At 41.4% G+C, this 17,609-nt stretch overlaps 1 protein-coding gene across 1 annotated transcript in view; it reads left to right on the plus strand.

Annotated features, from left to right (window-relative positions):
- znf839 (zinc finger protein 839) overlaps nt 1-17,609 on the plus strand; it is a 53,882-nt gene that overhangs the window by 28,190 nt on the left and 8,083 nt on the right. The window contains exons 3-7 of the mRNA XM_086003016.1: nt 3,085-3,216; nt 10,631-10,723; nt 12,831-12,986; nt 15,775-15,912; nt 17,215-17,353. Coding sequence (XP_085859142.1) covers nt 3,085-3,216; nt 10,631-10,723; nt 12,831-12,986; nt 15,775-15,912; nt 17,215-17,353 — 658 coding nt within the window. The remainder of the gene's footprint in view (nt 1-3,084; nt 3,217-10,630; nt 10,724-12,830; nt 12,987-15,774; nt 15,913-17,214; nt 17,354-17,609) is intronic.

Here is a 17,609-nt window from a genome sequence, read left to right on the forward strand (position 1 = left end):
ATTACTACCTTTTTGAGGTCCTGCTTTTTAATCTCTTTCCTAGCTCTCTGTAATCTGCCTGCAGAACTTCATCCCTCTTTCTACCTATGTTGTTGGTACCGATATGGACCATGACTTCTGACTGTTCACTCTGCCCGCTCAGCATCTCCACTTTTGATGCCCATGTCCCCAGTAAAACCTTTACTCTCCCTTTCTTACAAGATTCATGAAGATGTTGTCACCTCCCAAATCAGTGCCCATCTTTACCACAACTCCATGCTTCAATCTCTCATTGTGTTTCCAGCTCTGCCACAGCTTGAAGTGGCCCTAATCCAGGTCGCAAATGACTTCCTCTGTGATGGTGGTGCATTAGTCCTCCTCAACCTTTCATGTGGTCAACCACATCATCCTCCTCCAATGCCTCTCTTCCATTATCCACCTCAGTGAGACTACTCTCGCTTGTTTCAATTCTTAATTGTGTGATTATAGCTAGAGTATCTCCACCAAAGGCTTCCCTTCCCACCAAGGATCTATTCATGGTTCCTTCCTCTTCATCTACATGCTGCTCCTTTGGCTACATCAGTCACAGGCATTGGGTCAGCTATGCTAACAAAATCCAGCCATATTTCCCCACCACCTCTCTTGACTCCTGCATCTGTGTTCCAGTCTTGGATGAGACGTATTTTCCCTCAGTTTTTTTATTCGTTCATGGGGTGTTGGCATCGCTGGCAAGACCAGCATTTATTGCCCATCCCTAGTTGCCCTTGAGAAGGTGGTGGTGAGCTGCCGCTTGAACCGCTGCAGTCTGTGTGGTGAAGGTACTCCCACAGTGCTGTTAAGGAGGGAGTTCCAGAATTTTGACCCAGCGACAATGAAGGAACAGCAATATACTTCCAAGTCAAGGTGGTGTGTGACTTGGAGGGGAACTTGGAGGTGGCAGTGTTCCCATGCGCCTGCTGCCTTTGTCCTTCTAGGTGGAAGAGGTCACGGGTTTGGGAGGTGCTGCCGAAGAAGCCTTGGCGAGTTGCTGCAGTGCATCTTGTAGATGGTACACACTGCAGCCATGGTACGCCGGTGGTGGAGGGAGTGAATGTTTAAGGTGGTGGATGGGGTGCCAATCAAGCATGCTGCTTTGTCTTGGATGGTGTCGAGCTTCTTGAGTGTTGTTGGAGCTGCACTCATCCAGGCAAGTGAGAGTATTCCATCACACTCCTTACTTGTGCCTTGTAGATGGTGGAAAGGCTTTGGGGAGTCAGGAGGTGAGACACTTGCCACACAATACCTAGCCTCTGACCTGCTCTTGGTTTCTGGTCAATGGTGACCCCCAGGATGTTGATGGTGGGGGATTTGGTGATGGTAATGCTGTTGAATGTCAAGGGGAGGTGGTTAGACTCGCTTGTTGGAGATGGTCATTGCTTGGCACTTGTGTGGCCCGAATGTTACCTGCCACTTATCAGCCCAAGCCTGAACGTCGTCCAGGTCTTGTTGCATGCGGACGTGGGCTGCTTCATTATCTGAGGAGTTGTGAATGGCACTGAACACAGTGCAGTCATCAGTGAACATCCCCATTTCTGACCTTTTTATGTTGGAGGGAAGGTCATTGTAGAAGCAGCTGAAGATGGTTGGGCCTTGGACACTGCCCTAAGGAACTCCTGCAGCGATGACCTGGGGCTGAAGTGATTGGCCTCCAGCCACCACAACCATCTTCCTTTGTGCTAGGTATGACTCCAGCCAGTGGAGTGTTTTCCCCCTGATTTCCATTGGCTTCAGTTTTACTAGGGCTCCCTGATGCCACACTCGGTCAAATGCTGTCAAGGGCAGTCACTCTCGCCTCACCTGGAAATCAGTTCCTTTGTCCATATTTGGACCAAGGCTGTAATGAGGTCAGGAGCCGAGTGGTCTTGGCGGAACCCAAACTAGGCATCAGTGAGCAGGTTATTGGTGAGTAAGTGCTGCTTGATAGCACTGTCGATGACCCCTTCCATCACTTTGCTGATGATTGAGAGTAGACTGATGGGGCGGTATGGCCGGATTGGATTTGTCCTGCTTTTTGTGGACAGGACATACCCGGGCAGTTTTCCACATTGTCGGGTAGGTGCCAGTGTTGTAGCTGTACTGGAACAGCTTAGCTAGAAGCGTGGCTATTTCTGGAGCACAAGTCTTCAGCACGACAGAGGAGGACACAAATAACCTCCCAGAGATGCCGGGGAACATAGGGTCTAATGAGAGGAAGGAACTGAATGAAATCAGTATTTGTAGGGAAATGGTGTTAGGGAAATTGATGGGATTGAAGGCCGATAAATCCCCAGGGCCTGATAATCTACATCCTAGGGTACTTAAGGAAGTGGCCCTAGAAATAGTAAATGCATTGCTGGTCATCTTCCAAAATGCTATAGACTCTGGAACAGTTCCCATGGATTGGAGGGTAGCTAATGTAACCCCACTATTCAAAAATAGCCTTGGTATGACAAACGATTGTATTCAACCCTACCACAAATTCCACACTCTTGCAGCTGATTCCATCTACCCTGTCCACTGCCTTAGGGTTAAACCAGATTGTTCCAACGTCGGCCCCCTATTCTAATGAGCTGAGATTCTGACCCTATATTCTCGGCATCACAAAGATCATCCGCTTCCACCTTTGCAACATGGCCTGCTTCCACCGTGCCTCCGCCCATCGGCTGCTGAAATCCTCATCCATGCCGTTGTCACCTCCAGACTCGACTGTTCCAATGCTTTCCTGGCTGGTCTCCCATGCTCTAAACTTCTGCCTGTATCCTATCCTGCAGCACGAGCTGCTCGCCCAACACCCATCTGCGTGCTGACCTATATTGACTCTCCAACATCTCAAACTTAAATCCCTTAATAGGTTTGCCTCACTGAACTCACTGTTCCTCTGACTCTGGCCTCTTCTGCATTTCCCTTTCCCCTTCCCCTTCTCCTGCCCGCGCCCCCCCATCTCTCTCTGCTTTACCTCTTTATCTTTTGTATCCTATAACAGTACTGTGCTTTATTTAGTATTGGGTGTTAGCCATGTCCATATTGGAAACCACTTGATTTTAGGTAAATAGAGGTAAAAATATTCAAGTTTTATTTTTCTTATAGACTGAAAAAGTTACGTTAGCACGACATTTCCCTGGACGCCGGCGAACTGTACGACGAGGCCGACCTCCGAAACACCACAACAATACTTATTATCAAGAGCAAGTCCTGAAGAGGAAAGCAAGACTAAAAGAGGTGAGGTTTTGGCAAATGTGGCTTGGTTAAATTTAGGTGCTGATTTTAAATCTAGATTGGACCTAAAATTTACTTAGAACATGTTCTCAGTATTTCATGAATCTTCAATATAATGCATAGCTTTTCTTAATATTCTTCAAAACATTGTGTTATATGTAAAGTGTTCTTATCATTTTTTCTAAACATATGGAACATAGTTTGAAGTTAAAGAGGGGGCGGTGAGAGAAGAGAGGAATCAGAGTAAGAGAAGAGTGGGGGGAGGGGAGCTGGATATTTTTGAGGTGTTCAGTCACTTTATCCTTAATTATAGACTCTAGCAATTTCCTGACAACAGATGTTAGGCTAATTGGTCTATAATTCCCTGGTTTCCCCTCGCCATTCTTAAATAGCGGAGTGACGTGCAGTTTTCCAAACTAAAGGAATGGTTCCTGAATCAAAAGAGCTCTGGAAGATTCTAGTTAGGGCATCTGCCGTGTGCTCAGCTACTTATTTTAAAACCCTGGGATGGAAACCATCTGGTCCCGGGGATTTGTCACTCTTTAGTACCATTATTTTTTTCATTAATGTTATTTTATTTAAGTTAATTTTATTGAGTCCCTGTCCCTGATTCAATATTACTTTTCTTGGGATTTCTGGCATGCTATCCTCCATCTACTGTAAATACTGACACACAGTAATTATTCAATACGTCCACCATTTCCTTATTATCTTTGACACTATCACTGCTTTCAGTTTTTAAGGGGCCAACATTGCTCATGACTACCCTCTTTTTTTTCTAATTGTAAAAATTCTTTGTTGATTTTGATGTCCCTTGCAAGTTTCTTTTCATACTCCCCTTTTTGTAGCTCTTGCTATCTGTTTTGTCATCCTTTGCTGATCTTTGTACCTTTCCCATTCGCCAGGATCTGTGGTATTTTTTGCATTTTTGTATGTTTTTTCTTTGTTTTATGCTGTCCCTCGCCTCTTTAGTTGTCCATGGGTGTTTTTTATGGCAAGTAGAGCTCTTGCCCCTCGGGTATAAACTGGTTCTGTATCACCTTGAATTCTTTTTTGAAAATCTCCTAATGATCTTCTGTCATTTTACCCATTTACAGATTTGCCCAGTTTACTCTGGACAGTCTCTGTCTCATCCCGTTGAAGTCGGCCTTACCCAAATCTAGAATCTTAGTAGCTGTTTCGCGTTTCTCCCTTTTAAATGCTACGTTGAACTCGATCATGTTATGATCGCTATTGGATAAATGTTCACGCAGTTAGGCTGTTAACTAAATCTGGCTCATTACTCATTACTAAATCTAATATGGCATGCCCCCTTGTTGCCTCTAGGACATATTTTTGTACAAAACTATCCCAGACACACACTAAATTCACTTCCTTTCTGACGGGTGCTAGTCTGCTTATCCCAATCTATATGAAAGTTAAAATCCCCCCATTAAAATCACTGCCTTTGCTACAGGTTTGTCTAATCTGTATTTATACAATCTAGCACTTCACAGCTGCTACCAGGGGGCCTATACACAACTCCCACTACTGTCTTAAATCCTTTCCTATTAATTCTACCCATAAACCCAACTTTAATCATGAAGGCTACTCCACCCTCTCTGCCATTTTCCCCATCTTTCCTATAGACCTAATAACCTGGTATATTTATTTCCTAGTCCTGACTGTCTTGTAGCCATGTCTCAGTCGTGACTACCATGTCGTACCCTCCAATTTGAATTTATGCCTGCAGTTCATTCAATTTATTCCTTATACTCCATGCGTTTGTATAAAGAACCCTTATTTGGGCCACACACCCTAGCCTGTCCTTCAGCTCTAATGTTTTACTCACATATTTCTTATTTCTCCTGGTTTAATCATTTTACAGCTTTAGTTTTCCCTTTAAATGTAGTGCCTAAAGCACAATTTCTGACTGTTAGTCTGCTCTCTTTTTCATTTGTTTTTGAAATACTATTTATACTATTTCCAGCTGAGGGTGCCAATCAAGCGGGCTGCTTTGTCCTGGATGGTGTTGAGCTTCTTGTTTGAGCTTCGCTAATCCAGGCAAGTGGAGAGTAATCCATCACACTCCTGACTTGTGCCTTGTAGATGGTGGAAGGCTTTGGCGAGTCGGGAGGTGAGCCACTTGCTGCAGAATACCTAGCCTCTGACCTGCTCTTGTTGCCACAGTATTTATGTGGCTGGTCCAGTTAAGTTTCTGGTCAATGGTTACTCCCAGGATGTTGATGGTGGGGGATTCAGCGATGGTAATGCTGTTGAATGTCATGGGGTGGTGGTTAGACTCGCTTGTTGGAGATAGCTATTGCTTGGCACTTGTGTGGCGCGAATGTTGCCTGCCACTTTTCAGCTCCAGCCTGAATGTCGTCCAGGTCTTGCTGCATGCGGGCATGGACTGCTTAATAATCTGAGGAGTTGCAAATGAAACTGAACACTGTGCAATCATCAGCGAGCATCCTCACTTCTGACCTTATAATGGAGGGAAGTCATTGATGAAGCAGCTGAAGATGGTTGGGCCTAGGACACTGCCCTGAGGAACTGCTGCAGCGATGTCCTGGGGTTGAGATAATTGACCTCCAACAACCACAACCATCTTCCTTTGTGCTAGGCATGACTGCAGCCAGTGGAGAGTTTTCCCCCCTGATTCCCACAAACTTCAATTTTACCAGGGCTCCTTGATGTCAAGGACAGTCACTCTCACCTCAGCTCTGGAATTTAGCTCTTTTGTCCACGTTTAGACCAAGGCTGTAATAATGTCTGGAGCCAAGTGGTCCTGGCATTGGCGAGAAGGTTGTTGGTGAGTAAGTGCCGCTTGATAGCACTGTCGACGACACCTTCTATCGCATTGCTGATGATTGAGAGTAGACTGATGGAGCGGTAATTGGCTGGATTGGATTTGTCCTGCTTTTTGTGGACAGGACATGCCTGGGCAGTTTTCCACATTGTCAGGTAAATGCCAGTGTTGTAACTGTACTGGAACAGGAGCATCTTTAAAGGAGGAGAGATTGTTAGGGAGGGAATTCCAGTACTTGGGGTCCAGGCATCTAAAAGCACGACTGCCAATACTGGAGCGATTTAAAATAGGGGATGCACAAGAGGCCAGAATTGGAGGAGCACAGATCTCAGAGGGTAGTAGGGCTGGAGGAGGCTACAGAGATGGGGAGGGGTGAGGCCATGGAGGGATTTGAAAACGAGGATGAGAATTTTAAAAATGTGGCATTGCCAATGTAGGTCAGTGAGCACAGGGGTGACGGGTGAACAGGATTTGGTGCGAGTTAGGATACCGGCAGCAGAGTTTTGGATGAGCTCAAGTTTATGGAGGGTGGAAAATGGGAGGCTAGCCAGTAGAATGTTGGAATAGTTAAGTCTAGAGGTTCAAAGTCATGGATGAGGGTTTTAGCAGCGGATGAGCTTGATTCCTCTTCGCCTATGGCCTACTTTTCTGTCGCGGCTGCCCTGCTTTCTTTCATGTTTGATATAGATTACAAGCTCATGAGCATTTGTTTTCACTCTTTTGTTAAATGTAAGTTTTACCAGTGGATGGTGTGAACATCAGAGAGAACTTTATATTCTTTGGGAAGTATTGCTTAGTTCCCTTGTCCAGATATGGCAATACCATCAAATTCTTTTACGCGGCCATTTTCAACTATATCTTTCTTGCTCCTATTATTGACTTACAATTTGTTTCAATCTTAAAATGTTCTTCATTGTAAAAAAAACTATGAACCTTTTGAATTTTTGTTTTCAGTTTGTCACATATACAGTATATTGATTATTGTAGGATGGTTAAACACTGTGGTATATGAACTTGGGGCATTTAAATTCCAACTGTTGCCTTTGCCGTTGCAAGTTTTTGTGGAGCTAGCCATTTGCATCACAAAATCATGTTTTAGTATTGTTCATATGTAGTAGCACATGATATCTTCATATAAAATAGACTTGTGATGCTATAACAATAACAAATGACAAAGCATGTTTATGGAAAAAAAAGGTACATAGAATATACAGCACAGAAACGGGCCATTTACCCAACCAGTCTATGTTGGCATTTATGCTTCACTCGAGCCTCCTCCCATTCTTCCTCATCTAACTCTATCAGCATTACCCTCGATTCCCTTCTCCCATCATGCTTATCTCTCATCCCCTTAACTGCATCTATACTATTGGCCTCTAACTCCCTGTGGTAGCGAGTTCCACATTCTCACCACTCTCTGGGTAAATGAGTTTCTTCTGAATTCCCTATTTAATTGCTTGGTGACTATCTCGTTATTGATGGCCTCTAGTTTTGCTCTTCCCAACAGGTGGAAACACTCTGCCTACTCTATCAACATATTTCATCATTTTAATGACCTATATTAGAGAAAAGAGACCCAGCCTGTTCATCCTTTCCTGATGGATATAACCTCGTAGTTCTGGGATCATCCTTGTACATGGTTTTTTTTGCAGTGCCTATTTATCCTTTTTTATAATAGGCCGACCAGAACTGTATACAGTACTCCCAAGTGTGCTCTAACCAAGGTTTGATACAAGTTTAGCATAACTTCTCCACTTGTCAATTCTATCCCTCCAGAAATAAACTCTTGGTTTTCTTTATTTATGGCCTTATTAACCTGCATTGCTACTTTGTGATTTGCAAATTTGTACTCCCTTTGCTCCTGTACCCCATTTAGATTCTTATTTCCCAAGTAATATTTGACCTCTTTATTTTTCTTGCCAAAATGTAATACCCCTCACTTATCTACGTTGAAATACATTTGCCAATTATATGCCCAGTTTATTAATGTCTTGTAATTTGTTGCAGTTCTATAGCCCCCTCTTTTCCCCCCCCCCCAAAAAAAAATGTGGTGTCGTCTGCAGATTTAGAAATTGTGTTTTTGATTCCAAAGTCTAAATCGTTAATATAAATTGTGAACAACAGTGATCCTTGTGGGACCCCACTTCCCACCTTCTGCCACTCTGAATAGCTAACCGTTGCCCCTAACCTCTGTTTTCTGTCTTGCAGCCAGCTAGCTATCCATTCTGCTGCTTGTTCCCTGACTCCGCATGCTCTCTGCTTATTTGTTTGTCTATTATGTGCTACCTTATCAAAGGTCTTTGGAAATCTAGATTTATTACATTTATTGCATTACCCTTGTCTACTCTCTCTGTTGCCTCTTCAAAGAATTCATTGAGGTTGGTCAAGCAAGACTTTCCCTTTTGAAATCCATGCTGACTATTCATTATTATTTTTGGTTTCTAGATGTTTTTCTATTTTTATTCTTCAGTAGGGATTCCATTATCTTTCCTACCACCGATGTTAAGCTGACTGGTCTATTGTTCCCTGGACATGTTCCATCTCCCTACTGAAATATAGGTATAATAATGTTAGCTATCCGCCAGTCACACTACACCTTTTTCTAACCAGGTACTAAATATGTGTAATAGTGTCTCTGCTATCTCTTCCCTAGATTCTTTTAAGATGTGCGAACGCAATCCGTCCGGATCAGTGGTTTTATCCTGAGTTTGATTAGTTTATTTAATATTTCTCCTTTTTTTAAAACGTTTTAAATGTGGTTATCATTTCTAATCTCATCTTCCAATCTCATGTCCACCTGATCCATATCTCTGGTAAATATTGAAACCAAATAATTATTTAATATTTCTGCCATTTCGCTATCGCTGCCTGTGATTCTATCCTGTCTATCCTTTAGTGGCCCTATTTTGATCCCGACTTTTCTTTTTTTATTTGTACCTGTAGAATATTTTACTATTATGTTCCTTGATAATTTTATCTGTTTCTTTTTGCTTTCCTAATTGTTTTTTTTGACTTCTCTCCTGGCCTCTTTGTATTCTCCCTTGTTTTGCTCTCCTCTGCTGTCCATGTACTTAGTGTACGCCTCATTCCTTACCCTCAATTTTTCTTTCATGTCTTTATTCATCCATGGTGTCTCATTAGTGTTTAGTTTGTTCTTGTTTTTTAGTGAAATATATTTTTCCCAGACTCTGTTGAACACCTTTTTTAAATGTTTCTCATTGCTGTTCTACATCGTTTGCCAATATTGTTGTCAATTTTATTTTCCTAAGTTCTATTCTCAGCCCCTCAAAATCAGCTTTTCTCCAATTCATTACCCTGGTCGTTGTCATACCTGTGTCCTTCCCAATTATTTTCTTGAAGCGTATTATATCATGGCCACTATTGCCTAGATGTTCCCCTACTTTTACTTCTAATCTGCTCTGGTTCATTCTGCATTGCTAGATCCAGTAACGAATCCTCCCTTGTTGGGCTTCTAACATACTGGTTAGAACTGAGTCCCGTACACATTGTAGGAAGAAAGAAAGAATTTGTATTTTATAGTGCCTTTCACATGCTCAGGACATCCCAAAGCACTTTATAGCTAATTCATTATTTTTGAAGTGTGGTCAGTCTTATTTTGTAGGCAAATGCAGCAGCCAATTTACACACAGCAAGGTCACACAAACCGCAACAAGAGGAATGACCAATTAATTTGTCTCTGGTGGTGTTGGTTGAGAGATTAATGTTAGCCAGAGCACCAGGAGACCTCACTTACTCCTTTTCAAATAGTGCCATTTGATCTTTTATGTCGGGCACATCTGAAGGACATCAGGAAAGGGTTACAGGAAACTTTCGTTTATCCGGAGGTTAAATGTCCGGAAAGCTCTATCGACCGGCAAAATTCATGAGTCGGTTCAGATAATTTTTTTTTCTTTTCGTTGCTTTTTTTCTCCAGTCAGGCTCTGCAAGGTCTAGCTGAAGCTGTTGCTTAGCTACAGAGATATTTGCAGCTGCAGCTGACTGTTTTGAAGCTGTTGCTAAGCAACAGGGTTTGTTGCTTCACACTGAGCTCTCTGAGCTCCGTATGTTTTAACATTGGCGCTGGTTTCTACGGCAGTTTTGATGGGACGGCAACAGCTCGGTCCCGTCAGTGCCGGATACCAGAAAGTTTCCTGTACATATTAGACGCCAGGGATTTTTTCACCATCACATTCCATCTTGTGTTAAAACAATTCTTTGCATAGTTAACCTCTTCCCCTTTACACATGCCCTGTTGTTTGTTCTTGCCTAATTAACCAATTATGTTTTGACCCCAAACCTACCTAATGTTTCTTTTTTTTTTTTTTAAAAAGAGTAGTAATTTCATTTTGGTGCTGTGAAACTATCATATTGCAATTGTAATACTCTTTTGCCCAAAAGCTTGTTACAGCTTTTAAGGTCAAAATTGTTTGAGTGGATCAAGAACATTTTAATATTTAAAGCAATAGGATCATGAAATCTCAACTTGCAATAGCTACTTTAAGTGGCTTTACTATAATTCAATTTAAATATGAATATCCTAATGTACTAATCATAGTATCTTCATTGCAGGAAACTATATCATGTTTTCTGTCCAGCACAGTAATTTAAAATTTATGTTTTAACTAGCTCCTAAAACAGTGTGATGATGAGGAACTGATGGAATTGGCTCTCCCCAGGCTTACAAAAGTCATCACTCTCTGGGAATTTCTGTTGATGAAGGTAAGCCACATTATCCTTGGAACAGCTGTGTTTTGAGTATTAATAGACGATAATACTAAGTTTCACATAACTAATCAATGAATATTCAAGTCCAGCTCCTAATATTTCATCCACAAAAACAAAATGACCAGAATACTTTCAGCCCAAAATAACCTCTTATCGAATTTCTCAGAACTCTTTCTGGCAGACATTCTGCCATTCTAACATCTGCACAAGTTGTTTTTCCAATACAATTGATACAGGCTGTTTTGTACATTTTATTACTGAATTATACTTTGTTCAAAATTCTCTTAAAACTATTGTGGTTTTAGTGTAGAAATACTATATCAAAATAATCTGACAGTTATAATATTTAAGCAAATTTGTACACAACATACAGCAATTTTCTTTTCATATGCTAATTTATGTAAAAGATTGTTGAAGTGAATGATAGTGGTTTCACAATAGGCCAAGTAATCTGAAGCCATTTAGAAAATTATTAATCTGCAGTTGATCATTTTATTCATCCAACATTATAAATACAGTAACATGCAACGCATGGGAAACTTTAACGGATACATTCTGCTGTTTCAGAGAAAATAAAAACAATTCTACTTGTTGGGTTTATTATTTGTAAAACTTGAATGTCTGAAGGTTTTCATGGTTGCTTAAAGATGCATTCCTTCCTGGCTCCACTAGAAATAGACAAATTAAATACTGCATGATATTGCAGACTTACCAGGCTCTGGAGGACCCTAAACAAAGATCTACTTTTAACTTAAAAACCTCAAGTGTGCATGTCTATATGTGTGCATGTAACCTCCCTCAATTCACAAGTTATTCATAAATCCACCATTTTGCAAGTCTTTCCACCCCTATCGCAAACTGGAAATAATGGTGACCGAAACAGAATCCTCGGTGAGAATTGTTAGCAGTACGTCAGCTGTGATGGTTTCATGAAAGCTGCCACCCTGTGGTGCTGTACTCAAAATGGTGGACCTAGTAATTAAGGTGAGGAGTTCTGACTTTTCTTCCTAACTGCTTCTCTCCCCTTCCCCCTTCAAAAAAAAAAAATCTGCTAAAAGCAGAGGGATAATGTGTGCAGTCTGTCTGTAATTCCAATATATGACCTTTCCTTTGGTTAAAATATGAACCTATTTCCTTTTACCTTGGCTTTGGATGCAAACCTAGCCTCAGCCAAAATGGTCTGGGTTGATTGCCAATTTTTGTATTACTTAAGTCTCCTTCCTTGTGGATGAATTTCTCCCATCCTGATGGCCCCTCTGGTTGCAAACCACATTGTGGGTATGGCAGTTACATGATTGTTCTGTAGTGCGTCTTCTCTCCTCGCACTGCCACCCCTTCAGCACAAAAAAACTTTGAGCAGAAACCTTTTAATATTGTGACCAGTTTGTGTTTACAGAGATTTTAAATGGCTTCTGAATGATGCACCTGACACCTTCCCAAGTCTTTTGGCAGATGGAGCAAAAGTAGAAAAGCTAGGAATACACAACAGATCAGTTATCATCTGTAAAAAGAAAAGGCAAATTAATGTTTCAGGTGTAACTTATTTGCTTTGATGAATGGTTAAACTCAAAATATTAACTAGTCTTTTCCCTTTGCAGATACTGATTGATCTGCTGTATTTCCTACGTTTGCAATTTTTTCTTTTTTTTATTTGAACTCTTTTTTGACAGGTGGAATGTTTGAGCACAACTTGCATTTCTAGTTAAAAGTACAGTGGTCACCATAGTAACAGCAGCTGAATTATACGCTTCCAAATTATTAATGGTCATGGTATCTAGGAGCCCATTATGAAGGAATGCTCCTTTAAGGTTGTTCACACATCTCCCAAGGTTTTGTTTAGTAATGAAAATACTTTGGGTTTGGAAGAAAATGTGCTATGAATCAGGAACTTCGGCCTGTTGGGAAACTAGTGCACATAACAGAATTCTCACTTGAGCAATAACTTTGAAATACTATTACGTTGTACAATAGTTACAGTTACTCTTTTGTGTTGCATGTTATAACAATTATAGAGTTGGTTCTTTAGACACTGAAGTCATATAAACGATAGATTTTGTTCTCCAGAAGAGCTGGATTTTCATGTTTAATGCTGAATTCCTAGGTGGAAAAAGGACGGCCTGCCAGACCACAATTTCCAGATGTGTATAAAGAGTTTGAGATGCTGCATAAACATGTGAAGAAAATGGCTGAAGAGCACTTAAGTAGTTCCATTCGAATGATAAATCCTCAGCAGCCCTTACAGATCTCTTGTCTACAGGTAAATGCTTTTATATTTTTGTTTATAAACCAAACAACATTAAAAATAACAGATTTAGTTCTTAAAATTTTTCTTCCACCTATTATGCCATTGTCCATTTTTTGCATGAAGGTAGTTAAGGACCATCAAATATACATATGAATAATTAATTCTGAAATAGATCCCTCTAGATTTACTGGAGTTGGTGGTGAATATTTTGGCTCTTTTGCCAAATACTAGTGCTTATTCATTGTTTACATGCATTTCAAAAATTCTACGGCAGAATTTTTTTCTCCTGCTGGATCATTTTTGTTAATAGAGCCTGCCTTATGCTGTTTTCCACCAGTTCAAACCCACAACCAATAACTTTAAGGAGATTCTCACTAAGCCTCAGTGTTATATTTTATGCACTTGAGCATCCAAATGAAGCACCGGTTAAAGGAGAATAAAGCACCGCAATCATTGTTCCAACAAGTCTCTTTCAGGGTCATTTGACTCATTCTAAAGCCACATTTTGGACCAAACACACACGAATTGGAGAAGTGCAGAGAAATCGATGGTGGGGAGGGGAAGAGAGGTTGTAGGGCTGGAGGAGGTTACAGAGATGGCATAGGGAAAGGCCATGTAGGGATTTGAAAACAAGGATGTGAATTTTAAAATCAAGGCATTGCCACACCAGCAGCTAATGTAGGTCAGCGAGAACCGGGGATGATAAGTGAACGGGACTTGGTGCGAGTTAGGATACGGACAGTAGGGTTTTGGATGAGCTCGAGCTTTTTTAAAAATTTGTTTATGGGATAAGTGCGTCGCTGGCAAGGTCAGCATTTATTGCCCATCCCTAATTGCCCTTGAGAAGGTGGTGGTGAGCTGCCGCCTTGAACTGCTGCAGTCCTTGTGGTGAAGGTACTCCCACAGTACTGTTAGGTAGGGAGTTCCAGGATTTTGACCCAGCTACGATGAAGGATCGGCGATATACTTCTAAGTCAGGATGGTGTGTGACTTGAGGGGAACTTGGTGGTGGTGGTGGTGTTCCCATGCGCCTGCTGCCCTTGTCCTTCTAGGTGGAAGAGGCCAATCAAGCGGGTTGCTTTGTCCTGGATGGTGTCGAGCTTCTTGAGTGTTGTTGGAACTGCACTCATCCAGGCAAGTGGAGAGTATTCCATCACGCTCCTTAGTTGCGCCTCGTCGATGGTGGAAAGGCTTTGGGGAGTCAGGAGGTGAGACACTCGCCGCAGAATACCTAGCCTCTGACCTGCTCTTGTTGCCACAGTATTTGTGGCTGGTCCAGTTCAGTTTCTGGTCAATGGTGACCGCCCCCAGGATATTGATGGTGGGGGATTCGGTGATGGTAATGGTATTGAATGTCAAGGGGCAGTGGTTAGACTCTCGCTTGTTGGAGAATCTATGGAGGGTGGAAGATGGGAGGCTGGCCAGGAGAGCATTGGAATTGACAAGTCTACAAGTAACAAAGACTCCAGAATACTGTGCCTTGCTCGCTTCTATAGCTGTTTACCAGTTGTCACTCTCCTAATCGGGTATTTTTGTACACATTCCCATTATCTCAGTTTTAGACTGCCATTCAGTCTTTTCCCATGTGGAATCAATTCTGCTGCTTTCCAAGAATACTTACCTGCAATGATATGGCACTCGTGCCCTGCCTGTTGCAGTCTTCTCATTGTAGCATGTTCTGTTACTGGACTCCTTTGATACCCCAACTTTGGCCACTCTGTTCTCCCAACTGATACTAAACATCCCTTTACATAATGTTGTCCAAAAGCATATAGCCTTTGCTTCTGTGTCCTCATTTGAGGACCAACTCTCAGCACCATCCAGAAGTATTGGGCACTATCCTCATTCAAACTCCTTTTTGTATCCTGCAGATTGAGTTCTATACTTCCATCAAAAATATTCCTAGTTCGAATCATGGAATGTTTCAGCACAGAAACAGGCCATTTGGCCCAGCAAGTCTGTTGGTGATTTTCTTTACACGGGCTGTCGAGTTTAATCCCACTCCCCTGCTTGTTTCCCAAACCCTCTGATATTCCTCTTTTTTAGGATAGAATAACATGTCTCTTCACTATTTTCTTTTCCCCTTCACTCTGCATACAACTTTCTAGGTAAATTAACTTCAATTTCACCTGGATGAACTCCTTCACTGGAACCATTGTCATAATTATTAACTTCCTTCCATGTTCTTTTATCCTTCTGAATTTTTATTTGTACTAGCCTTTGAAAACTGATGTGAACCCCACTTCATTTCCTCAGCACTAGCTGCTTATTTATTATGCTGGAAGTAACCAAGGATCTAGCAAGGATGTCTATTACCACAGATCCTTAACAGATACCAGTCTATTCTTGCAAGTTAGGTCTCACTGGTTACTTCCATTGTCTAGGTTAAAGTATATATAGTCCAAGATGAGTAGTGAAATGCAATCTTTTCAGACTCCTCTCTTCACTTAAACCATTATGACACTTTCTTCATTCTTTATACAGGTCTTGGTTACCTTATTGCTCTCCTTTAGTAGTCTGATACTGTAGCTATTTCAGAGTTCCAGCATCAACTAGTTACCATCTTTCCACATCGAGTCACACACCCACTGAAAGCATGCAACATTTATCCACGGCTATTTTGCATGTTTTTCAGACTTTCTATTGAAGATCTGCTACTTGCCACAATACTCATAGTGCAAAATGTTGCCAGAGTTCATGAGTAGTGAGTAAATAACTGCATTGCAATAGTTTTATGAATTGAATAGAAGGAAATTTTAGCTCATTCATGTCTTTTTTTTTTTCCCCATAAATTTTCCAGGTTGCTGAGTCATTAGGAATAACTGAGTATATGAACAAAGAAAACCAGCAAGATGCAAGCATGTCTCTGACCTACAGATTAGTAACTGTGGATGACCAAAACCATCTCAATTCATCTGGAGAAAAGCATATCATGGAGGTATATGAAAATTCAACATGCAATGCAGTGATATCTATATTGGCTTCAGTCATCTCGAGCTGCTCCCTGCTGTTGCAGTATCAAACTCTCCTCTATCAAACAATGACTACTGTAGGAAGACCAATGTTAATTTATAAATAATTTGCCATCATTAAATATTAACCTCTGCTTAAATAGAAAATGAGGTTTGATATCTGAAAAACAGGAATTCAGGTTCAGTGAAACAGTAACTACAGGTGCAAGGGCTAGTGAGGGGAATATTCCCTCTTTAAAATCCCCTCTTTAAATGCATGTATGCTTTGCTTTGGCAATACCTTAAAACAGCAACATGCACCAGACTGTTCCGGCTCAGTGTTCAGTTCAACCCCGATCAGAGTTTTAAGCCCCATATTGTCTCCATCACAAAGACTGTCTATTTCCACCTCCCTAACATTGTGTGCATCCATCCCTGCCTCCGTCCATCTGCTAGTGAAACTCTCATCCATGCCTTTGTCACCTCCAGCCTTGACTATTCCAATGTTCTCCGGCTGGCATCCCATCTTCCACCCTCTGGAAACTCGAGCTCATCCAAAATTCTGCTGCCTAACTCTCACCAAGACCCATTTTCCAATAATCCCTGTGCTCGCTGACTGACGTTGGCTCCTTGCCCAGCAACTCCTCAAATTTAAAATTCTTATCCTTGTGTTTAAATCCCTCCATGGCCTCGCCTCTCCCTACCTCTGTAACCTCCTCCACCCCCGCACCCTCTGAGAACTCTGCGTTTCTCTAATTCTGGCACCATTGGTGTCCGTGCCTTCAGCTGCCTGGGCCCCAAGCACTGGTATTCCCTCCCTAAACACTCTACCTCTCTATCTCTTTCCTCCTTTAAGATGCTCCTTTTAAAAACTACCTCATTTGCCCTAATATCTCCTTATATGGCTTGGTGTCAAATGTTGTTTTATAATGCTCCTGTGAAGTGCCTTGGGATGTTTTACTCCATTAAAGGTGCTACATAAATGCATGTTCTTGTAAAACATAGTAGGAACAAAGAAAAAGCAATTTGCTCTTCCGTGCCACTTTTAGACTTGCAAAACCTTTGACTTTCTCTCTTCAGCAGTACAATATTCTTAATTAGTAACAGAATTAAAATCTGTTTTTATGAGCTTGCATACTCGGCGTAACTATTCTGTTCAGCATTCTGACATTAATCAGCAGCCTGAACTTCAAACACTATCTCATGATGAACCTTCCTTGAGAAATATGTTGAGAAATTTTCAATTAATTACATTTATTTCCTTTTAAAATCGGTTTGCTCTTTTTTAGAGAGATTTTGGAACCTTATCCCCTTCATCAAAACGAATGAAAATAGATGACTCAATAGCGGGAACTGAAAACAACTTTAGCCAAAATGGAATAGAGATTACTGGAGAAGTACAGTTACAAAGCTTAACTACTGAAGCGGGTAACATTGTATATATTTGTCAATAATTTTACATTTAGACAGTCATTCTAGTGTAACATATTGTCATCCCTTACTACTAATTGGAAAGGGCAGGATATGAATCCCAGCCACTGCTGATGCATGCACTTGGTACTCCAGCCACGTGCAGCACTCCTCCTTTCCCTGAAATCGTGTTTTGGCACCTAGTCCCAACCACTTATGGTTGATGGCCTAGCTATGGATCAGGGCATGCTAGTTTTCCTGAGACTCCCAAGTT

Source organism: Somniosus microcephalus, chromosome 12 (genome assembly GCF_052327205.1).
Source record: "Somniosus microcephalus isolate GS21.2 chromosome 12, FLI_Smic_1.0, whole genome shotgun sequence".
NCBI lineage: Eukaryota > Metazoa > Chordata > Chondrichthyes > Squaliformes > Somniosidae > Somniosus > Somniosus microcephalus.